The sequence below is a fragment of the Peromyscus leucopus genome, chromosome 19, assembly GCF_004664715.2.
Source record: "Peromyscus leucopus breed LL Stock chromosome 19, UCI_PerLeu_2.1, whole genome shotgun sequence".
NCBI lineage: Eukaryota > Metazoa > Chordata > Mammalia > Rodentia > Cricetidae > Peromyscus > Peromyscus leucopus.
In genome coordinates, this window is record NC_051079.1 from 62,326,042 (window position 1) to 62,353,591 (window position 27,550).

The 27,550-nt window shown below is 45.4% G+C and overlaps 1 protein-coding gene, 1 long non-coding RNA gene and 2 other non-coding genes across 4 annotated transcripts in view; 1 reads left to right on the plus strand and 3 right to left on the minus strand.

Annotated features, from left to right (window-relative positions):
• Positions 1–3,527: 3,527 nt before the first annotated feature.
• Positions 3,528–4,374, minus strand: LOC114694917. The gene is made up of 2 exons (XR_003734776.2): positions 4,142–4,374; positions 3,528–3,742 (listed from the first exon to the last, which is right to left on the minus strand). It is a non-coding gene; the product is annotated as an uncharacterized LOC114694917 (long non-coding RNA).
• LOC114694941 lies at positions 3,941–4,019 on the minus strand. Its single transcript, XR_003734779.1, has one exon.
• On the minus strand, positions 4,118–4,257 carry LOC114694942. The gene has a single exon (XR_003734780.1).
• A 387-nt stretch (positions 4,375–4,761) lies between the features above and the next one.
• The window catches only part of Acaa2 (acetyl-CoA acyltransferase 2), a 32,991-nt gene continuing 10,202 nt past the window's right edge, over positions 4,762–27,550 (plus strand). Inside the window, exons 1-7 of the mRNA XM_028871939.1 lie at positions 4,762–4,865; positions 13,915–14,081; positions 20,362–20,490; positions 21,345–21,461; positions 22,924–23,071; positions 26,112–26,287; positions 26,833–26,962. Coding sequence (XP_028727772.1) covers positions 4,850–4,865; positions 13,915–14,081; positions 20,362–20,490; positions 21,345–21,461; positions 22,924–23,071; positions 26,112–26,287; positions 26,833–26,962 — 883 coding nt within the window. The 5' untranslated portion in view covers positions 4,762–4,849. The remainder of the gene's footprint in view (positions 4,866–13,914; positions 14,082–20,361; positions 20,491–21,344; positions 21,462–22,923; positions 23,072–26,111; positions 26,288–26,832; positions 26,963–27,550) is intronic.

The following is a 27,550-nucleotide window of genomic DNA, read 5'->3' on the forward strand; positions in this document are numbered from 1 at the left end:
TTGGGAAAATTTACAATTCATAACGGTAGCAAAATTATAGTTATGAAGTAGCAACAAAAATAATTTTATGGTTGGAGGGTCACCACAGCATGAACTGTATTGAAGGGTGACAGAATCAGGAAGGCTGAGAAACACTGGTCTAGAAGGTAATAAGATTTATTGAGCAATTACTCTAGAGCTATAGAATTCAAGGCAGCCTGGGTATTAGGAAAGACAATTAGACTGATAAAACAGAATAGAGCCCAGAGACAAATCAAACAACTTGTAGGTTTATGGTAGAGATGACATTAAGTTCATAACAAAAATTTTGAGATCTCAGAAATAAACCATTTTCACTGATAAAAGGACACCAACATGTCATCTGCATCCTATAAAGATCAAGATCTCAATGTCTTTTTTAATGTGAAACTTGACAAGCCCATTCTAAAATCTCTCTGGAATAGCAAAAGCTCCTTGAGATGACTGGAAGTCTTTCCCTGGCAAGTTAGAAAAACAGATCAATGGAGTAAAATAGACCGGTAACTAAACATTTGCCCAGAAACATGGAACATCTACTTTCTCCCTAGGAAAAAGCACCAAAGTCACCTGGGAATTGGTAAAGATCACACCCCCAGCCTTTCCCACACTTACAAAACAAGGCATCTCCATGGATGGATGATGCTCTCAGACACACATCACTAGAACTGCTATTGAAATGAAATGCTCACAGTAGACGAAGGTGTGGCTCCGAAGAAGAAGGCATGCACAGCATGTACCAGACTCTGGTTTGGTCTCCAGCTCTGCATTTTAAAAAATACTAATGTTCACGATGTATTAGTGAAAAGTTTCTGGATCCAAATTCCAACCAGAGGATGGAATTGTTTCCTCTGGCAACTGACAGTAGAATGACAGAAGCCTTCACATGGTCCCCCAAGCTAGGCCTATAACATTTTACATGTCAAGCTGTATTTACACATGAAACCCTTACTAGCCAATGGCTGAGAAAGGCAGCTCCAAATCTGAGACCTGGCTAAGGCCCATATGGTTGGTAGTACCAGATAGACACATGATCTTATAAAATGCCAACACCAACAGTCATTGATGTGAGATGAAACAAGATGACTTCGTAAGTTCACCTAAGCATAGGAAAATGGAAACCATGAGATGCCAAAGTGTCCCAGTTACTATGAGGACTGTAGCTTCTTCACAAAGTGTGGCTTTAGCCAAGCTCTAATCTTAGAGATTACACAGGCATTATACAACATTTCCTCAAAGACTGTATACAACAGTGTTCCCATAAATTATATTGCCCAATGACATCATGGCAGTCTTTCTTAGTTTGATTAAGTATGCTTATCTTGGACTACTTCCCTATTCTTTCATTTTGAGACAAGTTCTCACTACGTAAGCTGGTTGCCCTTATACTTACTGATCCCCACCTCAAGACAGGAGCTCCTGCTTCTTTTGACCCTAACCAAACACCAAATCCTAACACTTTCTTGCCGAGATACCAGCCAATTCCCTGAGGTATGCCTTCGTGTGCACTGTCCATCTTATCACGAACATTAACTACAAGTGTGTTTCAGAACCTGGCTGACTGAAAGACATCAAAACAATGTTGTCTTCTTCCACCAACACTTGCTTTACAGGGTGACCTGGTATGCAAGGATGTACCAAGATTTACTCTAAGCTATATTGCTACATGGCATGTTAACAAAGGCTTGTTGGAATCTGCAAATAACTTGCAAACAAGAGAAGAAAAACACTTTCAACATAAGTCTAAGACAATGCCTCCCAGCCACTGGAACCCATCAAGACAGGGTAAACTTAAAATAAGCAAGCTCTCAAATCAATGTCTACCACTTCCTGTCTATAGTTTATTGCTTTATCCTTGTTTGGCAACTTGAATGTTCTAAAGAGCAGATATTTGCTGTAAGTAAAACCACAGGCAAGCTACTATCTGCTTCATAATTGAGGTTCTCACCAAGGCAGACAACTGTATGCATGTGCATAGCTTTCCACTTGCACGGTCACAATTTTTTTGGACACAGGGTCTTAGGATGCAGTCCATGCTGACATGAATGGACTTACTGTCTTCCTCAGCCTCTCAGGTGCTATGATTATAGGCAGGCATCACAAACTCACCAGCATACATCTGTTATAAAACTACTGCAGCTCCCAGGACCTTTGCTTGCTCTCCTCAGCTGCCGTTACTGTAGTTTCTATCAGTGTATCAACATTGAGAGGAAAAGGAAAGGGGGAAACTGCGTAAGCGTGGAAAAATGACTCAGAGTGGGAGAAGGGACTGGGGCTGGACAGTTCTGACATCCTGGGTAATCTCAACAGCAGAATTTACAGATTTACAGTGGACTAATTTCCAATTTTATGTTAACACTACATCCTTCCTTCCAAAATTAACTACAGAAAGAGATAACACTGTATCTCTAAACCTGAAAGAACAGAATAACGCTATCTCAGAAGTCCCTTGTCTAGGCCCCTATGTTACATTTTGAAAGGCATAGTTGTTAGGATCCTGCCCTTACTCCTACACATGTGCAGCTTGGGGTCTTACGCCTTAAAAACCTGGATGCAGCCCCTGCTCGCTCTCTTTGCTCCTGCCATCTCTCTCTGCTTCCTCTGCTCGGTCTCTCTCCAGGCCTGGCTCTCCTCTCTCCTACCCCCTCCTTCCTCCCAATAAAGCTCTCTGTAACTCTGGTAGTCGTGGCCGTGGCCCGTGACTTTTCTGCTAACCAGCGCTGCCACCAGCACCGATTACCATCCTTTTAATAGTGTTAAAGATGTACCTGTCTAAATGACTACTTAACTACTTTAGAGAGACCTCCAAGTAATTTTGTAGCTCAGTTGAAGCATACTTCCCTTCCCTTTTGTGAAGTGTTAAGCCTCCAGAAGAAATGGGAAAACCGAACAGATTATAACACGTTTTCATTCCTCGGTAACATTTTTGCCGTTTGTTTTCTTTCTCGCTACTGTTTATTTGCATCTTTTTTCCTGCATGACTTTAGTTGCAGATATTGCAACTAAACATCTCCCTGCATAAGTACAAACAAAACAAAAGCCTGTCTCCTACATGCCAGTTAATTTTGGACTTGTCGAGCTGTGATTAGATTCAGGTGATTTGGGGGAGGAATCCTACACAAGTGAGTTACATCCTCTTCAAAGCAAGGGAGTCCATGGTCTCCTGCTTGGTGATTCGAAGTTTGATCATCTGGTTAAGCAAACGCCTCAGTTCCTTTTCTGATACTGAAATTGCAGATATACACATAACTGTTTGAGTATATACTAACTTCTCACTCTGATTTTATCAGGGCCTATTCAGGTAATTTATAATTATAGTCAACAGTAAATCAGGAAGTCCCTCTCAGTGGTGACTTGGAAGGCAAATGAAATAGAGGAACACGGGCAAGAGCACAGATATTTGTTCGCCCGGCTTGAGCTTTGTACACAAACGACTGCAAGAAAACTCCTAAGGGAACTGTAAATAAACGTGTGCTGAAGTGTTCTCGGCGTTAAGAAAACGTCATTTTTTTAAAAAATAAGGTTTTAATGGGTAGACGTAAAATAGCAAACAGTAGGTTCCCTGCACGAACCTTTCCACATTTCAGTATTCCTGTAAGTTTTCACGAGAAATGATTAGGTTAAAGCCGTGCGTGGAGGAGTGTGCCTTTAATGCCAGCATTTAGGCAGATCTCATAGTTCGAGGCTAGCCTGGTCTACTGGGCGAGTTCCAGAACAGCAGGAAACCCTGTCCAAAAAAATAAAAAAACAGGAGAGAGAGAAAAAAAAAAGATTAGATTAAAAAGGAACTCCCCACTACAGGGGAGCGGGCGAAACCTACACAAAGCTGGCTTGTGGAGCAGGCAGTGGCTGAGGCGTGAACACACAGCCACAGCGCCACCCACGCCGGGTTCCCCGTGTCTGCCCAGGCCGCCCCCTGCTCGCCTGGCCTCAGTGTTCGCAGCACACTCCATCACCTGGTTCCCAGAACTCAGATTGCGCAGTGGTCACGTCATCATCGGCAGGGCTCACAGCAGGCGGCGAGGGTACCCCTAAACCTGCAACCCTGCCCTCCCCCAGCCTCCCCTCCCCCTCGGCCCCTCACCCCTCAGCTCCCCGCCCGCGCCAGGTCCCCCGGCCCCATCACCTGCCACGTTTTCATAATCCTCTCAGGCTCCAGACCAGCAGTGCCGGCCGCGTGAGGCCTGATCATATAAGGAAAATACCTCGGGCTCACTCGGGGCTGGGTCGGGGACCCAGGCGCGCCCTGCTCTACCGCATTTCCCTTCCCTTCTCCAGACGCCCCTGCTACCCGCCGCCGAAAGCCCTAAACTAGCCCAGGCCTCCGCCTTCTGACTGCGCAGGCGCAGAGGCCGCCAACCTCAGGGCGCCGCCGCCAGCCCCGCCCCCCGTCGTCGGCCCCGCCCCTGAAGTCGGCCCCGCCCTTGCCTTCGGGCCCCGCCCCCTGTCGTCGGCCCCGCCTGCTTCCCGCTTGGGTTGGGGATGGGGGGCGCGGAGCGGGCGTGTCTTGGCGCCAGTCCTTTTCTGCAATGCACGTTCCTGGAGATAGATAAATAGAGCGAGCAGGGTTTTTCAGAAGTCAGATGGGTGTGTGGGCGAGGTCATCCCCTGGTTCCCAGGGGAGGGGCGCGGGGCACCCGTAGCACAGGATTAGGGTAACCTTGACCCTGGCAGAGCAGGGAGGGAGCTGGAGGTGGGGGGGCTGGGGAATGTAGGGGAAAGGGCAGGGGGCGCGGCCTCGCGGGGCGCCGCCCACACTCTTAAGGCTGGGCTAGGGCGGGTGACCAGGGCGTCGCCGAGACAGCTCCAGCGGACTAACCCAGTTGAATTCACCATGGCGCTGCTACGAGGTGAGCCCAGCGCCCTTGGTGATCCCCGGCCGGACTGCGGCTTCTGGGCTCTGCGGGCAGACCGAGGTGGCGGGGCGGGTGCAGGTCGTTCCCCGGGCCGGGGTCGGGGTGGACATTGTTTGCATTGAGGAGGAAACTCGGGAGAAGGCACGGGCGACAGCGGTTTCGGTGCAGTTTGCAGCAGCGGACAGCCTGGAGACCAGGATTGGCTATATGCTCCTGACCTTGGAGGTCACTGGCGTGGTAGTGAATACTTTCTCTGCCGGAAAACGAGGTGACGCCAGACACACGGGATGGTCTGGGGCCGAGCAAGTGTGCACTGAAGCCCAGAGGCCTGGTCTCAGCCACGCGTGTGTGGGGGGAAGATAATATTCCCCAAGAGGAGTGAGGGAACTTCCACTGGGGTGCCCTGATCCCTCGAAACAATTGGTAGTGGTCTGCTTGAAACTCTGCCATCCTCCTTTTTCTCTTCCGTTCCTTTAGTGTGAGCGACTGCGGACAAGCGCAGGCCCTCAGTACATAATTGCAGGGTTATTGTTTTCAGAAATTTCACACCCCTTTTTCATAGCAACTCATGACCGAAAACGGAGCTTTAACTTAAACACACAAGTCGCTGTTGACCATGAGGGTGAAAGAATATATATCAAGTCCCTGAGGCAGGAGACGTCTTCACGTAATCCAAAAAACCTGTTGGTGCAAATACAAAGTGGACTCTGTGCAGGAGTTATCATAAACCCAGGGGACGCAATGCAGGCATTTCATACGGGGAGGGCAGTCTGGTCTCTCTACTCTGTCTTGATTTCCTCTCAGCTCTGGCGCTGCTTTTAAAAATAAAGGACGGCAGGCAAGAACTTGGACTTAGGACGGGGCGCGTTTGACAGTAAGGTGGCGACAGACAGACAGTGATGGGTGAATGTAAAGGGGAAGTCAAGTGACAAGGAGTTCGGTCTTGTGGAACTTTACTATGGTGATACCCTTTGCGGGGAAACTGGGGAAGAAAGACTTGGAACGGTTGAGGATTCGTTTTAGGTGAAGTTTTTGATACCCATGAAGTACATGAGAGGAAATGTCAACAGGTACTGGTCAGTGGGATCTGGAAATCAGAGCGGCCTAAGAGACATGTGACTGAACAAAGTGCAAAGTGGATATTCTGGGACAAAATGCAGTGTATCCGTGTTGCCATGCTTTTCTGATCATACAGATTCCTTTGAAATTTTAACAAATCTATTAAGGAAAAGTGTCGAGCCATGTCTGTGTTACGGAAATAAAAAGTTTAGAAGTGTGTGTGTGTGTGTGTGTGTGTGTGTGTGTGTGTGTGTGTGTGTGTTAGAGGGTGTGTTAATATTTTTCCAGCCAGGACACGAATATACAGAAAAGTAAGTGACAACCTGTCATGGGTAGGTAGTGGGTATGAGCAGGAAGAACCCAAGCCTTGAGCCTGAGGTAGTTATTGTTGTGGGCTAGTTAGAAGACCTCACAAGATGAGGCTATGCTCTCAATTTGCATGCCAACTACCTATGAAACTAGTGAGGAGGAAGGCCATAGGACTGAGTGCTGTGAGGGAAAGACACATTTGAGTGGGAATGTAACAAGCGTTAGAAACGCTTTCCAGTGGTTCTCAAACTTGCTAATGCTCCCACTCTTTAATACAGCTCCTCAGGCTGGGGTGACCTCCAACCAGAAAACTATTTTCCTCGCTACTTCATAACTGTAATTTTGCGACTGTTATGACTTGTGATGTAAATATCTGTTTTCTGATGGTCTTTAGATGACCCCTGTGAAAGAGTCTTTCTCAAAGGGGTGGTGACCCAGACCCACCGGTTGAGAAACAGTTAACACCTACCCACTGTGAGGCAAGAAGTTCCACCTGACACACGTTAGTTCTACTCTTCCATGGCAATGCTGGGAAGGTTCAGGCCTCCTCAGGCAAGCAGGCAGGGCTGCCAACTTACTCTTGAAACTCGTGAATGACTTGCAGTTTTCCTGCATTTTCCTTGGTTGTTGATGGTTGTCCCACAAGAGAACTCAGGTAGCAAAGTTCACATGCAAGTCTATACAGTTCATGTTTTCCCTTGAGACTGTCTCCAAAGGTCTCTTTCCTGTCTTAAGGGGTTTTGTTGTTGCTGTTTTTGTCTTTTAGAAGTTTTTAGCATCTGGATTCTCAGAGCATTTTAGATTTTAATTTGATATTAAGGATTTCTTTAGACCTTTAAATATCCACACATTGGCTTGGTATGGAAATGGCTTATGAAATAACCCTGTAAGGTTTCACATCCCACGTTATTTTTTAAATAGTTGAACTGATAACAGTTAGACTGACTTTTCTAGTCTGGGATCACCAGGTAAGGAGCAGTAATACAGATGAAAGGGAAGTTTGTGGGGTTTTATTTCCCCACATTCTTTTTTGTTGATATCACTTACTTTACAACTAGTACTGCACTGTTTGGGTTATGGCGAATGGGGAAGATTAGCCATGAAAGGGACTTTTTTCTTTTCTTTTCTTTTCTTTTTCCGAGGCAAGGTTTCTCTGTGTAGCTTTGCGCCTTTCCTGGAACTCACAGAGATCCGCCTGGCTCTGCCTCCCGAGTGCTGGAATTAAAGGCATGCACCACCACCGCCCGGCTGCTGTTGTTTGTTTGTTTGTTTTGTTTTGTTTTTTTTTGAAAGGGACTTTTGAAGAAACAGGAAATTAGCCTCCATTGTGTCCGCAAGGTCGTCTGTGATCATTCCATCTTCATGCACATATAATTCCCTTGCTGTGGGGGCTGGAGAGATGGCACAGTGGTTAAGAGCATGTACTGCTCTTGTAGAGAACCTGAATTTTGGACCCGGCACCTCCATCAGGTGGCTCCTAAGTGCCTGTAACCCCTGCTCAGCCCACTGCCCTTACGGCTTCTAAGGGCACTGCACTCACTTGCGTCCCCCGCCATATATATATATGATATATATATCTTAAAAATTCTTGTTTCAGGATTTCAGAAGTTTTACAGTGGTGTGCCAGGGTGTGGGAGGAAGGTGTGTGTGAAATGTTTATTCTGTTTGGGCTTCACTAACTTTGAACCTACAAATTTAAATTTTACCAAATTTAGAGAATTTACATTTAGTATTTTCTTCAAATTGTTTTCTTCTGATTCCTTTTTGTCTCTCTGGTACCATAACTGCTGTCGGTCCTGAGTTTCTACTCACTTTTTCCCCCACTTACTTTTCTCATGATAGACTTTTGTTGAGCAGTTTGGAATTTACAGAATAACTATATGGCAGTTCACCTAATTGTTAACATCATCAGTGTGGTACAGCAGAGTTTTTTTGTTTGTTTTGATTGGTTGGTTGGTTTGGGGATTTGGGTTTTTGTTTTGGTTTGGTTTTCTGGAGTTTGTTGTTGGTTTGGGGGTGTTTGTTTGTTTGTTTGTTTTCCTGAGATAAGGTATCTTTGTGTAGCCATTGACTATCCCGGAACTCACTCTGTAGATGAAGGTGGCCTGGAACTCAGAGATCCACCTGCCTCTGCCTCATAAGTGCTGCTGGGATTAAAGGTGTGCACCACCATGCTGGGTTTAGTGGGGTAAGTTTGTTACAATTGATTAGCTAATATTGACACATTGTTATTTACCAAGGTCCATAATTTACATCAAGGTCCACACTTTGTTCAACTTAGTGCTTTGAAGTTTAACAAATGTATAAATGACATGTATCACCAGCATAGTGCAGAGGAATTTTTTTTGCCCTAAAAATCCCATGTCCCAGCTATTCACCCTTTGCCAAGTGCTCATCTTTGTACTGTCTCTGTAGCTTTGCCCTTTCCGAATATTATATACTAAACATACAGTGTGTGGTGTTTTCAGACTGACTTCTTTTCACTTAGCAGTGTGTACAAAAGATTCCTTATTTTATTGCCAAATAAAATTCCATTTTACATATGACACTTTATCACATATCGAAGAGCATCTTAGTTGCTGCCATGTTTTGACAATAACAAATAAACAATCATGTGTAGGTTTTCAAAGCACTTGAGGAAATACAAAGGCTCAGAATCGCTAGAGCAGGTAGTTAAGATGTTTTTGTATGAAAGTGGTGAACTGTCTTCCAAAGTGTATTATCTTGTCTTCCACTGACAAGGAATGACTTCCTGTTGCTGCTGCGAGGCCTCTCTAGTATTTGGTGGTGTCGTATTTGGGTTTTAGCCGTGGGACGGGTTGTGTGGTTGTAACATTGTTTTAATTTACATTAATGACCTCCAGTGTGGAGGTCTTTGCAGACACTTGTCTGCCATCTATGTGTTTTCTTTGATGAGCTGTTTGTTCAGATCCTTTGCCCAGTTTTTAAAATGTTTTCTTTAATTCTTTAAGAATTTCTTACAATTGTATTTAGATAACTCTCACCCCCACTCTTCCCTCAAGCTCCTCCCAGATTCACACCCCACTTCCCACCCCCTCCCAACTTCATGTCCTCTCTTTCCCCTTTTACTTTTTGAATAACTGCGGAGGCCGATTTGTGCTACCTGTAAATAACTCGTGGGTACGGGGCCGTGTGCCGAAGTGTGATCAACCTACCAGCAGCTGCACTGTGGTGTGAGCTGAATGAGGAATGTCCCCTCTAGGTTCACGTATTTAAACACGTGGTCTCCAGTCAGGGAGACTGTGGGAGGTACAGCCTTGCAGGGGGAGGTGCATCCCTCAGAAGTAGTCATTGAGAGTTTGTAGCAGTGGTTCTCAGCCTTCCTAATGCAGCGACCCTTTAATACGGTTCCTCATGCTGTGCTGACCCCCAGCCGTGAAATTATTTTCAGTGCTACTTCATAACTATAATTCTTCTACTGTTATGAATCATAATGTAAATATCTGATATGCAGGATATCTGATGTGACCCCCAAAGGGGTCACGACCCACAGGTTGAGAATCACTAGCTTATAGCCTTGTATCTCTTGCAGTTCACTCTGTTTGCTTCCTGCTGCTATACCTGCCACTGGAAACTTAAACCAAGATAAACTCCTCCATAAGTTGCCTTGGTCATGGTATTTTTTTGGGGGGTGGGGATTGGTTTTTCAAGACAGGGTTTCTCTGTGTAGCTTTGTGCCTTTCCTGGAACTCACTTGGTAGCCCAGGCTGGCCTCGAACTCAGAGCTACGCCTGGCTCTGCCTCCCAAGTGCTGGGATTAAGGGTGTGCACCACCACCACCACCACCACCACCACCACCACCACCACCACCACCCAGCAGTCATGGTATTTTATCACAGCCTCAGAAGATCAATACATACCCTTAGAGAAAACTGGCTCCCCCTCCCTTAGCAGCCATCAGCTGTCAATCAATAGCTCCTCGGGGGGAGGGGGTCCTGAGCCCCTCCCTTCTTCATGCTGGAATATTGCCTGGCTGGTTCTTGTGGAAGGCAATGTCCGCTGCTGTGAGTTCACGAGGACAGTGGTCCTGTCATGTCCAGAAGACACTGTCTCAGTCTGGTCCTCCCCGACCTCCTCTTCCACATTGGGCCCTGGGCCGTGGGGGACGGGTAATAGAGATGTCTGCTCTGTGGCTGAACACGCCAGTGACCCCTCACTGCACCTGAGCCAGTTTTGAGTTTCTGCACTAACCGCCATCCTCCGCACAATGGAGCTTCTCCGAAGAGGTCTGGGAGGTACGCTACCTTATGGACATGGAGATGGGGATTTAGAAGGCAGCTTGACACTATGTCCATTTAGCAAACAGTGGGTTCACCCCTGGGGCCTGTGAGCTCAACCATAGGTTCCTGGACAAATTTGGAGTAGACTCTGCCTTTCCCTACAAGAAGTACACATACAGGTCCACGTATAGTGTTTGAGCCACGGTCTCATGTGTAATCCGCCCATTTGTGTGTGACTAAGGCTGAACTATCTGGGTAGAGCGTGCTGGTACAGCTTGGTTTCTTTCTCCTTTTCCCTCCCTCCCTCCCTCTCCAGGGGTGTTGCTGTGAACTCTGTCCTCGGTGTGATTGTGTCCCTGGTTTCTAGCCGTGCAGCATGACTGGCTAGCCCTCCAGTTAGACACTATATAAGTGAGCTGGACACTCACTCTCTATTGGTCCTCTCTTCTGCACACCCGCTTTTCTCCTTGCCTGCCTAGATTTCTTCATTTCCCAAAACCTGAAGCAGGAGGAATGTGAGTTTGAGGCCAAATTTGGACTACATAGTGAGGGTTTTCCCTCTACCCACAAAGGAAGGAGCAAAGAAGGAATTATAAGACTTTTAGCAAGTTTGTATTTCAGTTTTAACTGTAGTTCATTTCCGGACATTATACTACTGTTGTTATCTGAGTACCAACAGGTTATGTGTATGACCTCTTACACAGAGCAGATCAAGTTTACCAGAAGGTGTTTTCAGTCTGTTTTGATTCCTGCTCTGAGAAACTCTCCGTGTAGGGGAATGTGGGGGAACGTGTTCAGACAAATCTGCTCAGCTCTTTACACACCAGCATTCGGGTGCTTGTGAAAGGCCGTGCACATTATTGGTGCATTGGATGCCATTTGTTGTGGTGACTTTTACACCATCTACAGTTTTTTGTTGTTACCTGTGAGAGGATTGGTCACATGGGAGCACACTGAAGCCAAACACAGAGTTAGAACCAATGAAATGAGGAAGCCTGCATTGGAAGGCAAAGAAGCCACTGATAAGAAGTAGGATGAGGGGCTGAACAAGCACGAGACCCCGAGCTTGATCCCAGAATCCACCTGTAAAAACCAGGCACAGTGATGCGTACCTATGACCTCAGTGCTGGGCAAGAAAAGATAGGCCGGCACATGGGGCTCACTGGCCAACCAGCCCCCTGAATCCGCAGGTTAAAGTGAGAGAGACCCTGTCTCTAAAAAGGTACTGTCCGCCGGGCGGTGGTGGGGCACGCCTTTAATCCCAGCACTCGGGAGGCAGAGGCAGGCGGATCTCTGTGAGTTCAAGGCCAGCCTGGTCTACAGAGTGAGTTCCAGGAAAGGCGCAAAGCTACACAGAGAAATCCTGTCTCGAAAAACCAGAAAAAGGTAACTGTCACCTAGGGAACAATGCCCGAGATTGACCTCTGGCCTCTACACACACATGCGCACATACTCACACAGAAGCACACACAAAAATATGAATAATAAAAATAGGCAGAGACTGTTGACTAAGGAGGACATTTGCAAATAGGAAGGCATGGTGGCTCAGGATAGCCCAGCTACCAGAACAAACTTCTTCCAATACGCCAATAATATTCATAGTCTTCCCTGAACACCCGGATGTATATATAAAGAGCTGTGTGGGTCTGTCTCATATTAAAGCTACACGTATTCCCCCTCCTTCTCTTAGACTGTAAGTTTCTCAAAGTAGGAATAAAAAGAGACTGAAAATTTTTAAGCTAAATGTAGTTTGTTCTGTGTAAGATGTCATACATTTAAATTGTTGGAACTTAGGCAACAGTGGTATAATGTTTGGATATTCTTAATTATAGGTCAGTATTTCAATACAAACCCAATAGAAAAAGCTCTTATAATTCCTTCCTTCCTTTCTTCCCTCCCCCTGTTCTTCATTGCTGGTGGGGATGGGGAGATTCATACACACACACACACACACACACACACACACACACACACACACACAAAGATCTCACTATGTACTCCAAATTAGCCTCAAACTCAGTTTCTCTTGTTTCTGCCTTTCCCAGGCCTGGGATTACAGGCCCGTGCTGCTATGTTCTGTCTTACACAGTACCTGCCCTATGTGTTACTGTGCACACTCACAGTGCCTGCCCTGTGTGTTACTGTGTGCACTCACAGTGCCTGCCCTGTGTGTTACTGTCCGCACTCACAGTGCCTGCCCTGTGTGTTACTGTGTGCACTCACAGTGCCTGCCCTGTGTGTTACTGTGCACACTCACAGTGCCTGCCCTGTGTGTTACTGTGCACACTCACAGTGCCTGCCCTGTGTGTTACTGTGTGCACTCACAGTGCCTGCCCTGTGTGTTACTGTGCGCACTCACAGTGCCTGCCCTGTGTGTTACTGTGCACACTCACAGTGCCTGCCCTGTGTGTTACTGTGCACACTCACAGTACCTGCCCTGTGTGTTACTGTGCACACTCACAGTGCCTGCCCTGTGTGTTACTGTGCACACTCACAGTACCTGCCCTGTGTGTTAGCTTTACACTTCCCTCTTACAGTTCTTGGGAAGATTAGATGATCGCAGGAAGCGGTCAGCTTTCTCCTACATGGTAGGCGCATTGTGAATGTTTAGTACATGGAAACAACTACAAGTGCTATCCAGGTTTCCCACCGTGCAGCCCTAGCGCTTGCCACTTACCATAGCCTTGCGTTTGTACAATCGCAGGTTTTAGCAACAGTGGAAAGGAATGTTTATTTAAGTGCACAAGAACACCTGTTTACTTCCTGTACTGAGGATTGAACACAGGGCCTCACACATGCTAGACAAGCACTCTACCACTGAGCTGGAACCCCGACCCCAGCAAGAATGCTTTCTGTTTACTGGGGGAAAGAATTAAGTCTGGAGAGTTCCTTGGATTAGCCAACTGCAGGTGGATTCTGTGTGTAGATGGTGACAAAATCCGCCCAATTGGGTACACGTAAAAGATGACAATAGCGGAAGTCACAGTTCAGGGCTTTGGAAATGGGTCATTCAAGTCATCCTGTGACTCCAGAAGTCATTCAGTGCTCCATGTGTTCTAGACATCACACACCGGTCTCTTGTGGTGATGTTTTGTGTCCCCCAATAAAATTCATCTGAGGATTGGAGGAAAAAAAAAGCCACTATAATAAACATCGGAGTCAGGCTGGAGATTCTTTGGTTCGGCACAGAGAAAAGACTTGTCAGTTTTCAAATGTTTCCAGTGTCGTAAACAGTAAGAAGGTTGGCTAAGGGAATTCATTAATGTGGTTCTTGGACCCTGCGATTGGTTCTATGCATCATTAGATGACAGAGATCTTCAGTTACCTAATTGGAAATTGTCCTTTGCCGTGGAATTTCATGGAAGGATAGTTTGAACATGTTAGGGATGCTGACTAACCTGTGACTGCTTGCGTATCTCTCCTCCATGCATTAGGTGTGTTTATCGTGGCTGCTAAGCGAACACCCTTTGGAGCTTATGGGGGTCTTCTCAAGGACTTCTCTGCTATTGACTTAACTGAATTTGCGGCCAAGGCTGCCCTGGCTGCTGGTAAAGTCCCACCGGAAACCATCGACAGTGTCGTCGTGGGCAATGTCGCACAGGTTAGTCGGGGAGGGGTGGATAGTCACGTTTATTGCTTTCTTTGATCATTTTCTGGAAATAATTCCTTTACTGTGTCAGCATGATGGCACAGTAATAGTCATCAGTGTTAGACATTTGTAACCTTGGTCATCCTCTGGCTCTAAAAGTAATAACAGCAGACATAACACAAAGCAGCATGTGTCCTATCTGACTTGGAGCACATTTCAATGCTGTTTTTGTTTTTTTTAATTTTATGTGTATATGTTTTCCCTGTATATGTGTATGTGTGTATGTGCACCACATGTGTATCATGGGGGTCAGGAGAGGACATCAGATCCCTTGGAATTGGAGTTAATGACAGTTGTGAGCCACCCTGGATGGCTGAAACCAAACCCAGGTCCTCTGCAAGAGCAGAGTGTCCCGTGCGCCTAACCACTGAGCCCTCTCCAACCTCTCCTCAATGCTTCTCAAAAAGCAGACTCATTAGGTTTATGAGAAGGAAGTTAGCTTTCTCGATGTACTGCTAAAGGAAGGATACCTGCCAGCTTCCCATCACTGAGTCAAAAATGTCACCTTTGGCGGAGAAAAGGTCTGTCTTGATTCATGGTTTCAGAGGTTTTGGTCCATAGTCATTTCCTCTCCTGTTTGCAGCCAGCGGCCACCAAACACATCCTGAGAGGAGCGTGGTTTGGAGAAGGCCTGTTTCACTTTATGGTAGCCAGGGAGCAAAGAGAACGGGATGGAGGGCCAGGGCTCTAATCCGCTCTCTGAGGGCATGCCCCCAGTGATTTTCTCTCACCGGCCCTCCCTCCTAAAGGATCCACCACCCATGAGTACCATTAGCCGGAGATCAGGCCTTTCACAGACACCCCTTGGGTCTAGATCCATTTACAGCAGGAAGGAGCAGGTCCAAGCAATGTAGTGTACCTCAAATAATCTCTTATACCTTCTAGGAGACTGGTGAGGATTTCTTGTACAAATGAGCACACTCCTTACCCTCTATCTTGGCCTTTGTCATCTACAAAACAGATCATCTGTATGAAGATGATTGAAAGCTGTCTGTTCCTTCAAAGTACACAACCATTTAATTGGCTGCCTGTTGTCCTTGGGTTTTATTGTTGCGAATAGACCATGACCATGGCAACTTTTATTTACAACAAAAACATTTAATTGGGGCTGGCTTACATTTCAGAGGTCTGGTCCATTGTTAATATGGAGGGAAGCATGGCGCCACATAGGCGGACATGGTGCTGGAGAAGGTATCTGAGGGTTCCACATCTGGATCAGCAGGCAGCAGGAAGAGGGAGTGACATGGGGCCGGCTTGAGCATCTGAAACCTCAGAGCACACTCTTAGTGACACGTTTCCTCCAACAAGGCCACACCCTCCCCAACAAGGCCACACCCTCTCCAACAAGGCCACACCCTCCCCAACAAGGCCACACCCTCTCCAACAAGGCCACACCCTCTCCAACAAGGCCACACCCTCTCCAACAAAGCCATAGCTTCCTAATAGCGAGACTCCCTGAGCCCATGGGGGCCATTTTTCATTCAAATCACCATAGTAAAAGTATTTTAGCGATTATGGGTAAGGCATCCAAAATGGACCAAAAGAAATTTTAGCCATTGTGACAAAACAACTTAAAGAGAAAGGAATTTTTTTCTTTTCTTTTCTTTTCTTTTCTTTTTTTTTCTTTGTTTATTTTTTGAGACAGGGCCTCTCTAACATGGCCCTGGCTGTCCTGGAACTCACTATGTAGAACAGTCTGGCCTCAGACTCACAGAGATCCACCTCCTCTGCTGGGATTAAAAGTGTGCACCATTATGCCTGACTGGAAGGACGTCTTTTGGATCATATTTCAAAGGCCATGGTCCATACTAAGTTGACTCCACTGCTTTCTGCTTTCAAGACTAGGGCCGAAGGAAGGGAAAGAGGAAAGCTGCTCATCTCATGGCAGCCAGGAAGTACAAGAGGAAGAGGAGGTGGAAAAGTAACCTACTTCCTCCAGCCAGACCCCACCTACTAAAATTTCCATTCTCTCCTGTGGGAGCCTGTTCTGGGGTTCCTCGTGGCTTTACCCAGCAGGTCCGCATAGAGGATGATCAGGACCACCGGCCTGAGTGCAGGTGTCTGAGATGGCCTGCACTTGGCTGTGCTGGGGGAGGAGGTCTTTTGCTCCACCCCTTGGCGTCTCTATAAAAACCCTGGACCAGAGACAGTCCGGGCCCGTTGGAATAGGTTCCAGGCCCTCTTGAGGCTATCCTTTATTTTCTATCTGTTTATCTCCGCAAGATTCTCCGCTATAAATCCTTCTATCTAATATTTCCTGCTGATCGCACTCAAGAAAACTCTGGGAAGCTGTGGGGGTGGTGGGTAAACGCCCCACACTCTCCCAAAATAGACTTTGGCACACAAGCCTTACAGGGCATTTCATGTTCAAACCATGTCAGATGCCAGTGATGTGAGCGCTACCAAATCCGAGAGGACAGTGGTGGAGATGGACAGGTGTGAGGCCTTGGATTTAGACTCTGTCCTGTCCATCTGTCATTGTATATCTTCAGATACAGAGAAGGCAATGCCATTTTATATTTTCGGTGTTGCCTACTGAGACCAAACTATTTTAATAACTAATCCTTAGTATTAGCTCCTCCTCCTTTTGTGGTGGTGGGGCAGGGGGAGTTTTTGCTGCTGATCAAAGAAGACGTTAGAGCCGGGCGGTGGTGGCGCACGCCTTTAATCCCAGCACTCAGGAGGCAGAGGCAGGCGGATCTCTGTGAGTTCGAGGCCAGCCTGGGCTACCAAGTGAGTCCCAGGAAAGGCGCAAAGCTACACAGAGAAACCCTGTCTCAAAAAACCTAAAAAAAAAAAAAAAAAAAAAAAACAAAGAAGACGTTAGAATAAAGTTGAAATAAACTACATTTGGTTTTGGATTTTCCTAGACTTTATTTCAGGAAGATTTATTTCTTCTAAAACCCTACTGTTGTCCCCCAGTGTTGGTGGAATCTCTCAAGTGTTCCTAGGAAGTCAGAATGAATAGTGTCAGCTTCACTGATACATAGTATCAGTAATAAATAATACCAGTGTCTTTGTTAAATAGCATCAGTAATAAATAGTATCAGTTCACTGTGTTTGAGCTTCTATTCCTAAAATCAGTATCACCCCCCAACACTAGGGCAGAAACTGGTGACTCCTGTGTGCTAAGCAAGTGTTCTACTAACGAGCTGTACCCTCACCCCCCACCTTACCTCATCTCCACCCCTTCCCTAGTACCCCGACCCCGGTACTAGGGCAGAAACTTGTGACTCATGTCTGCCAAGCAAATGCTCTACTACTGATCTGCACCCTTAGACGTTTCTTCACTTTTTGTATTGAAACAAGATCTGACTAATTACCCAAGGTAGCCTTACACTTGCTGTGTAGCCTATCCTGGCCTTGAACTTGCGGTCCTCCTGCCTCAGCCTCCTGAGTAACTACGATTGTGGACGGGTACCACCAAGCCCAACTCTCTCTTTTCATTGCTTTATTACTCAGTTTGACAAGGCAGTCTAGCACAATCATGCTCTGAATGCCCGTTTCCAAACGTTCTAGTTCTGTGTCCTTCCTCTTACACTAAGCTTTTCCGGCAGTCTTAAGGGTCTCAGTCTTCAAACTGACTTCAGAGCCCTTCTGTAAGGGCACTTGGAGAGGATCTCCCAGAAAGGAAAGTGATTCTCAGAAAAACAGCAGCCAAAGTAGGTGTCTGGTTTCTGTGCATCATGCAGGAGGGCCACACTAGAACACGCAGAGGCAGGACCATATTAGCACATTGGTGAAGGCCTGCAGAATTAGTCTTTATTCAGCCAGACTCAGAGTGAGCCTATTCAACCAAAATTACTCTGCCCCACCTCTACAAAAGATGTGCAAAATCCACTTGCAGATGACTCTTCCCACGTGATGAACACAGGGGTGGCTGCACCAAAGGCCATGATGCCTGGGAACTGCAGAGTCTACACTCCAGGTTTCCTGACTTCCGGCCCAGTGTTCTATCACCTCAAATTACTGTGTGTATTTCTCTTCTTTAAAAAAAAAATTTATTATAGGATCTGGGGAGATGGCTCAGTGCTTGCCAGAATTGGGATCCCCAGTATCTATGAAAATGGTAGGTGAGGCAGAAATGGGATCCCCTGAGCAAACTGCCAACTTAGACTAGACAATCACTGGGCCTCTGCATTCAAGAAATCGATGCTACCTCAATAGATAAGGTGGACATTGATTTCGTCAACTTCTGGCCTCTATGTGAGTGCACATGTGTACACGTGTGCACATATACCACACATATATATACATTCAAATAAACCACTTTATTTCACTAATAGGTAAATACACACAATAAAATATTTTAAAGAGAAATAACTACAAACAGACCTGGGGAAAAGAATATCAATTGACTAAAGTACATTTCAATGGAATTGATTTATAAAATAAGATTATTTCCCCCTAAATGATGAAATAATGAGCATACTGGCTGATGCTGTTAAGATCTCCTTCCCCTTCCACCCAACATTTTAAACCATTGACCCTTAAGTGTTGCAGGATATTTGATCACACTGTGAACCCCGAGATTTTGTTATTTACTGGAAAAACCTGTTTCTAGTTATGGCTAGCACACATCTTTAATGCAAGAGCTTCCTGTTTGAATACTGTAAACAGGATTAAATAAAGTCAACCTGAGATCAAGAGACAGAGCAAGCAACCAGTTGACAGGAAGTGAACATAGGATTATTAAGAAAAAAACCATAGAGTTAGAGGGGGCCAGGAGGATGGATAGAGAGATGCACAGGAAGTGGAAGGGAGGAATGTTGAGTTTGGGAGTTTTCTGGGCCAGCGGCGGAGGAGGAAGGTCGGCTGGGTGATTTCTCTGCCTCTCTGAGCTGGCAGACTTTGACCCCAGTGTTGTGGTTTGTTTTTTACTCTTTACTCTTTTGGGGGGTGGGGGCACCACCCAGCTCCCAGATAAATCACACACGGAGGCTTCTTCTTAATTATGAATGCCCGGCCTTAGCTTGGCTTGTTTCTAGCCAGATTTCCTTAAATTATCTATTCTATCTTTTGCCTCTGGGCTTTTACTTTCTCTATTCCTGTATACCTTTCTTTGTTTCTTACTCTGTGGCTTGCTGGATGGCTGGCCCCTGGAGTCCTCCTCCTTCTCTGGCTTCTTCCTTCTTCCTCTTTTTCCCAGACTTCTTCTATATATTCTCTCTGCCCGCCAGCCCTGCCTATCCTTTCTCTTGTCTTGCCATTGGCCATTCAGCGCTTTATTAGACCATCAGGTGTTTTAGACAGGCACAATAACACAGCTTCACAGAGTTAAACAAATGCAACATAAACAAAAGTAACACACCTTAAAATAATATTCCATAGCACCCCACCACCTGGCTCCCAAGTCTTTATTGAAAAAAAATCAAATAATTGAGATTTTGTTAAAAACAACACATAAATGTGCAAAATTTGTTGAATTTAATTTGAAAATTTTCAAACCTCTACATAAGAATAAGTGTAGTGAATGCCCTAAAACATCTACTGTTATGGACCAGGGACCAGTTCTTTATGGTTTATTGCATTTATTTGATCTTTTCCTATAATAAAAGGCAATCAAAGATCCACTTCCTTTTCCTGACTGTGTGTTCATCTGTCTCTGCCCTAAATTGCACTTCTCAACATGTTTCACCATAGAATTATTTCAATGCATTGAAAAATAACTACTGCTGCTGGGGGCCTACCTCTAGCCTTTCTGGTCAGGAGCTTGCATACAACGATTCTGGAATCTTCCTAGCATATAGCCAAGGTTGAAAACCATAATCTAGATACTTCCTCGTCTCTGAGATAACCTCCTTGATTTATAAATAGCTCTAATTGTTATAAACTGTTACAAATTCCCAACTTATATTAGGTAAATTTCCTAAGTAGAAGGAAAATTTAGTACATTTAAAATTCAGTTATCTAAAAATAATAATAATAATAATAATAATAATAATAATAATGGCTGCAGAATATCATATTACAGATGTTTCTGATGGCCTGGAACTGTATGCTTAAAATGAATAAGATGATAAATTTTGTGATATGTATTTTGCCATAATAAAACAATGGAAAACACTATTGACTAACATATTATTTATTAAAATTGTGTATATAGTCTCTGTGTGCGTATATCCTTTCTCCCCAGAACCATATAGTTTATAGATTGCCAGCAGTTCCATGTCTTTTTTTTTTAATTGTTTTTACTGCCTTTCTTATACAGTGAACTCTTTTTCTTGTCCAGACTTCTTCGGATGCCATATACATGGCAAGGCACGTGGGCTTGCGAGTGGGAGTCCCGGTGGAGGTCGGAGGCCTCACCGTCAACAGGCTCTGCGGCTCCGGTTTCCAGTCCATCGTGAATGGATGTCAGGTGGGGGCAGCCTCTTACCTCCCTCTAAGCCCGCTGATAGTTACTCGAATAACTGCTCCCCCTCAATAGGGCTTTGCAGCCTTTGACTTCCCACTGCCTCCCGGTAATGACACAGACAGGCTGTGGGTAAGTTACTTTCCCATTGGCCTCTGTGACAACATACTTGAAACACTGGGCCCTACTCTCCCCGTGTTAACTTTAAACACAATGCAGCCTCTTAGAAGCACGTCGCTTGCATCTTTTCTGAGAGATGGAAACTGGAAGAAAGAAATGGACCCCTTTGTGAGCCCTAGGTTCGCCAGTTCCGCTAATAGGACTTTTCTTTTTTCAATTTTTGTGACATTTAAATAGATGTGCCCTTTATTATCTCTTATATAGTTAAGCCAGAGATAAGTATCTCTGTGGGCTTTCCAGATTAATATTGAAATACGAATTAGTATTCTTAGAGCTGGGTGTGTCTTGTATCTATAAAACTCAGAGTTTCAGAGGCTGAGGCCAAGGCTGGCCATACCTCCCAGACCAGGGTGAGCTACAGCATCAGACCCTGTCTCTAAAAACAGACTGTTCTTAGGCAAAACAGGTAGGGTGTGTTACTCTGGCACACACACACACACACACACACACACACACACACACACACACACACTTAAGATCTGTTCATTTTACCCCCCTGGTGTCTAGGGACTAGATTCTTTAACATCAACTTTTCAACAACTTTAAACATTTCTTTTTAGGCTACTGCAGTTTAAGACACAATACTTGTCTGAATCGCCACTAATTTATAGAACCTTTGTATTTCTCAGTGCGTACTCTGGATATGATGGAGGGACTTTGGTGGTCTGTTTTTTTAACAGGAGATCTGCAGCAAAGATGCGGAAGTTGTCTTGTGTGGAGGAACAGAGAACATGAGTCAGTCCCCTTTCTGTGTCCGGAACGTACGCTTTGGAACCAAGCTTGGATCAGAACTCCAGGTCTGGACCATGACACTTCTTAAATGACTTCTGCTAGTTATAGGAGTGATTTTAATAACTTAACTTTTTAAGAGAGAAAAAAACTAATTTTGATCCCAGTTTTGTTCATGGAATGCTGCCAAGATTTGTACAATTTAAATTACAGGCTGTTTCAAAACATGTTGGTTTTAGTGTTTGGATCCACATAGGATTCTACTTCACGTGTAGAAGAAACCACAGGGAAAGGTGGAGGAAGAAAAGAAGATTCATAAGTAATCTGAGTGACTAGACCTTTGCCATGGCTTGTGGGAGTTCTGCTTCTGGAGCAATGTCCATTGAATAGGTTTCCTCATCACATAAAGTACTGTGTCTGCATACATCTATTGATCCAAAGTGGTCAGAAAAAATCTTGACCTTCAACTCTGACAGCCATCCACTAAGAATAGCAACGGTGATAAACAATGACAGTTCATGGCCCTGCTCGTAGGAAAGGGCCAGTAGCACTCTATATTTCTTAGCATTTTCCAGGGGCTGGTAAGATGGCTCAGTATTAAGAGGGCCTGCTGTGCAAGCTTGAGGACCTGAGGTCAAGTCCCCAGCACCCACATTAAAAGGTAGCCATGGCTGCATGTGTCTTTAACCCTGGTGCTGGGGAATGGAAACCTGCAGATCCCAGGAATACTCTAGCAAGCCAGCCTTGCTAAAAGAGAGAGCCTCCACGTCCATGAGAGACCCTGTCTTAAAGGCATAAAATAAACAACTGTAAAGAGAGCTACCTGAAGTCTTCTTCTAGCCTCTGTGTGTGCACACACACACACACCCTCACACTCACATACATACACAACACACATACTACACACACATATGCACACACTAACTAATATAACAAATAAGACGTGGTCTTTTGGAAACTAAGGAATGAGACTTAGAGAACGTGAATATTTCAGACGTGGGATGTACTTAAGAACTCTCTCTGAGACAACAGCACCGGGATTATGGGCAGTGAGAGGAACATCATTCTCAGATGCTCTGATGCGATCTTTTCTGCTCCTTGGCAACCCTGTGTCTGGTTCTTCTCAGTCTAGTGATAACAAATAGAGCCAGCTGCACCTGTCACCGAAGGCCTCGGATGGAAAAGCCACACCCATGTGTTCATCCCTCCAGATCACGTGATAGTTTACTTAAAGGTGCTGCAGGAAAACTCCATAGAAGTACCCAATGTTGGGCTTCTCACCAGAGGATTCACTTGTAATTCTGGCCTAAACTCCTGTTGTACACTTAGAGTTGTGTATTTAGAGTGGCTTCAAATAAACATTGGTGAGACATTGGATATATATTTTTTTAATATTAGAGTTTCTTAATGTCCAAGAATCAAATATGAATAGAAATAATAAATGCAATTATTATATAAATCTAAAAAAAAAGTGACATGTTCCTTCCAAAGGTAGTGTTTTAACACATCCCTGCCTGAATGTCTTTACAGCTGGAAGATACTTTGTGGGTTGGATTAACAGATCGGCATGTTAAGCTCCCCATGGGAATGACTGCGGAGAACCTCGCTGTCAAGTACAGCATCAGCAGAGAGGACTGTGACAGATACGCACTGCAGTCCCAGCAGAGGTGGAAAGCCGGTGGGTAGAAAGAGAGAACGTAGGAAAGGTTTCATCCCACAGGTTATAGTGACCATACAGTCATGTGTTTTTAAAACTCATACCTTTGAAAATCACATTTCTGTTGTTTCTGTTGGTTGTAGATGATCAGGTAATTCTGTTACTGACAATTTCATATAGGATTTCTCTTGTGAAATAAGTTAATGATGCTTTTAAAACTACTATCGATTGGAGGTGAGGGGTGGGGATGGCTCACACCTGTAATCCCAGCACTTGGGAGGCAGAGGCAGGTGGATCTCTCTGAGTTCAAGGCCAGCCTGGTCTACAAAGCAAGTTCCAGGACAGCCAGAGCTATTACATAGAGAAACCTTGTGGGGCGGGGGGGGGGGACGGGATGGGGGGGACGGGGGACACGGGACAGGACGGGACGACAGTATTGAGGGCTGAAGAAAGATGGGTTATAGTAGTTAAGAGCACTGGCTGCTCTTGCAGAGGACTCATGCTTGGTTCCCAGTACCCACATAGCAGCTCACAACTGTATGTAGCTCTAGTTCCAGGTGATCCAATACCCTCTCCTGGCCTCCATGGGCACTGCATACATGTGGCATCCATATGGGCAAGACACATTCACGTAAAATAAATTTTAAAAAAAAATTTTAAGTGGTATTAGGGGGCGCTGAAGAGAGAGATGGCTTGGCAATTAAAAGCGAGTCCTGTATTTGCAGAGGACCCAGGTTCAGTTCCCAGCACCCACGTCACTTGGCTCACAACTGCCTGTAACTCGGGTTCCTTTGGCCTCCCTGGGTGCATTTGGTACGTAGACTCTCACATCGGCACACATACATACACATAAGTAATAAATTAATAACTAAAAACTGGTAAGAGAGAAAGCGGACTGTCACTTGGCCCAATCTGAACCTGAGGTTTTTGTCCTGAACTGGTCCTGTTTTCCATGGAACACCCTGAGGTATTTGACTCCCTCCACCAGAGGGAACTGCTTCTTAGAGCAATGGGGGCGAGGGTCTGTCTTGGGGTGTGCCAACTGTTAAGTGACATCAAGAGTAAAGCAGCCAGGCATGGCGGTATACGCCTTAAATCCCAGCTGAGGCGGTCAGATCTCTGTGAGTTCCAGGCTAGCCTAGTTTTCATAGTGATTTCCAAGCAATCCAAGGACTACAAAGTAAGACCCTGTCTCGGGGCAGGGAGGAGGGAACTAAACTGATATGTTTCCCTGACTCACCTTGTTGCAGAAACAATACAGTCCCAAGTAGATAATTGGCCTTTCCCATGAGCCATATCCTAATCATACAGAGAGGAGATCTGTCTGCTGCTGCAGAATGACCAGCTGGGTGTCTTCGGATGCCTCCTTCTCCCCTTCCTCATTGTATCTGACTTGGATAGTTAGCCTAGGACCCTGAGTCTACTGCCTCGTGACACACACTGCTGTCCCGATTCTCCAGAATGAGCGGCAGGACAACGGTTGGCTTAAGCTTGAAGGAATGTGTCAATCCTCTGAGAAAGAATTTAATTGAGCTATTATTATTATTATAACCCAATGGAAATTCTTTTTTTTTTTAAAGATTTATTTATTCATTCATTCTTTTATTTAGTATGCATGTACGCCTGCATGCCAGAAGAGGGCGCCAGATCTCATTACAGATGGTTGTGAGCCACCATGTGGTTCCTGGGAATTGAACTCAGGTCCTCTGGAAGAACAGCCAGTGCTCTTAACCTCTGAGCCATCTCTCCAGCGCCCCCCCCCCAATGGAAATTCTTATTGGGGGATGTTTTTGATGTACTGAGGATGAAGTCGATCCATTCAGAGGAATCAGTGGAACGGAGCTGGGGCCATCCAGCTCATCTCAGTTTAAGTTGTTTTTAATAGGCACTCATAGTCCAGAGGGCACCGAGCCATCTCATGGATTTCTAATTCCATTTGGAGAAGGTATCTGACCTCAACGAAGTCAGTTATTCACAGACCACCTATAAGCTAGAGATAATAAAACCTAACCTTCCTGCTTCTCAGACAGGAAGAGTCAAACTAAATAAGGGCAGATAAGAGGAGGATTTTTGGTTTTGGTTTTCCAACTGAACTATGATATCTGAGTTCAGATGAAGGGCTGTCACGTGACTCAGCGGGTAGGAATGTTGCTGCACAAGCATGATGACCTGAGTCTGAAACCCCAGCTGTGAAAGCTGAGCATGGCCACACTCCAGCCTTGGAAGAAGAGACAGGGATGCTGGAAACTAGCGGGCTGGCCAGCCTAACCAAAATAGTTAGCTTCATGTTCAGTGAGAGACACTCCCTTGAGGGAAGAGGGCAGAGAGTGAGAGGAGGATGTCAGGGTACCTCAGGTCTCTGTGCAAACATGCATGTATACACATGCTTAACACACACACACACACACACACACACACACACACACACACACACACGTAATTGGAAGCTTTTCTGTGTCCTGCCTGGCCCCGCTGGAGCTTATAAAATAATCACTCAGAGGCTTAATAGTAATTACAAACTGTTTGGTCTATGGCTCAGGCTTATTGCTAGCTAGCTATTACATCTTAAATTAACTCATTTCTATTAATCTATGGATCACCACGTGTCTCATGACTTTACCTGTGTTCTGTTACATCTTGTTCCTCTGGCAGCTCGCACTGACTCCCCTGACTTCTCTTCTTCCCATAGCTTTGTTTATATTTCCCACCTGGCTATAACTTGTCTTGCCACAGGCCAAAGCAGCTTCTTTATTAACCAATGGTAGCCACACATATTCACAGCATACAGAAAGACCATCCCACAGCACACACGTGCATACACACACACACACACACACACACACACACACCCTGAATGGTAATTTCAAAAAGGTGCAGACTCACTGTGTAGACTTCTAGTGATATGTCAAATTCTCCAAAGGGAAAGCAGTTTCCTAAGAAGAAGGGACTGAAGAAAGGGCCCTCTGAGCGAGTAGAGACAGTGAGTTGATAGATAGATAGGGCTCCCCTGGCTTCTCGCCTTTCACGGTTGCACTCTGATGGTCGTCTTTCACTATTTCAGCGAATGAAGCTGGCTACTTTAACGAGGAAATGGCACCCATCGAGGTGAAGACCAGGAAAGGAAAGCAGATGATGCAAGTGGATGAGCATGCTCGGCCGCAGACGACCCTGGAACAATTACAAAAGCTCCCACCAGTGTTCAAAAAAGACGGGACGGTCACCGCCGGGAACGCCTCGGTGGGTCACAGCGTCCGCCGCTACTCATGCCAAACGACTGTGAAGCGCCTTCCAGACATGTCTAGACACTTCCTAGCCTTTAGTTGTTCAGCTTACACCGGTAGTGATTATATTTTGTTAGTTTGGGTTTTCATAGTCTACCACAAAACCTGGTAGCCAGGGACCCTGGTAAACTGATTTCTTTGTCTTTTCAGTATGTTGAAAGGAAATCCTCCTGGTTTATGATGTTAGTTCTCAGACCTCATACCTTTTCTTTCTCACATAATGATTCGTCAGATTTCTTTTTACATCTACACATATCTGATGTTAAGATTTTAATTTTTTTTAAATTTTTTTGTGTTTCTTCCTGTTGTCCGTTGGTGAAGTTTTACTCGATGTTTAAATCATCTCTGAAGTCCCCAGGGTCCTACGGTACTTCCATCGGCATCCCACACATTGTCGGCACTTCCTCTGCGTGGCCCTGACCCTAATTCTACTCTGCGATCTACTGCACCGTTAGCGCAAACCTTGATTAAGTTGCTTCTTTTGCTGGTTTTGTTTTTAAGGGGGTGTCGGATGGTGCTGGAGCTGTTATCATAGCCAGTGAAGATGCCGTCAAAAAACATAACTTCACACCACTGGCCAGAGTCGTGGGCTACTTCGTGTCTGGATGTGATCCCAGTATCATGGGTATTGGTGAGTTTATCGTGAAAACGGTTCTGTTCTATTACTAGAGTTAGGTCTGTTTGGACATTCAGAGTCGTGGAAAAACAACCAAATCAAGATCCCTGGTGGAATCACTTGGATCATCTTTATGAATAACTATCCTACCCACAACAGGACAACCAAGACCATGCAAACCCTCCAGGGGCAGAGGTCATAGTGTACTGTCTGTCTGGGGTATTTAAAAGTCATCACACAGAGGGGCTAGAGAGGGTGTGGGGGTTAAGAGCGCATACTGCTCTTTGCAGATCCAAGTTCAGTTCACAGCATCCATGTCAGGTGGCTCACAACTGCCTATAATTCCAGCTCTCGAAGAATCTGATTTTCCTGGCCTCCATGGGCATTCTACACACACACACACACACACACACACACACACACACACACACACACACACACACAGAGAGAGAGAGAGAGAGAGAGAGAGAGAGAGAGAGAGAGAGCATGTGCACATATAAACACACAATTAAAAATAAATTTTAAAAATCAACACAGAAAATAATAATGAGTGCTGGAGTTGTAGCTCAGCGGTGGAGCCCTTGTATAGTATGCGTGAGACTT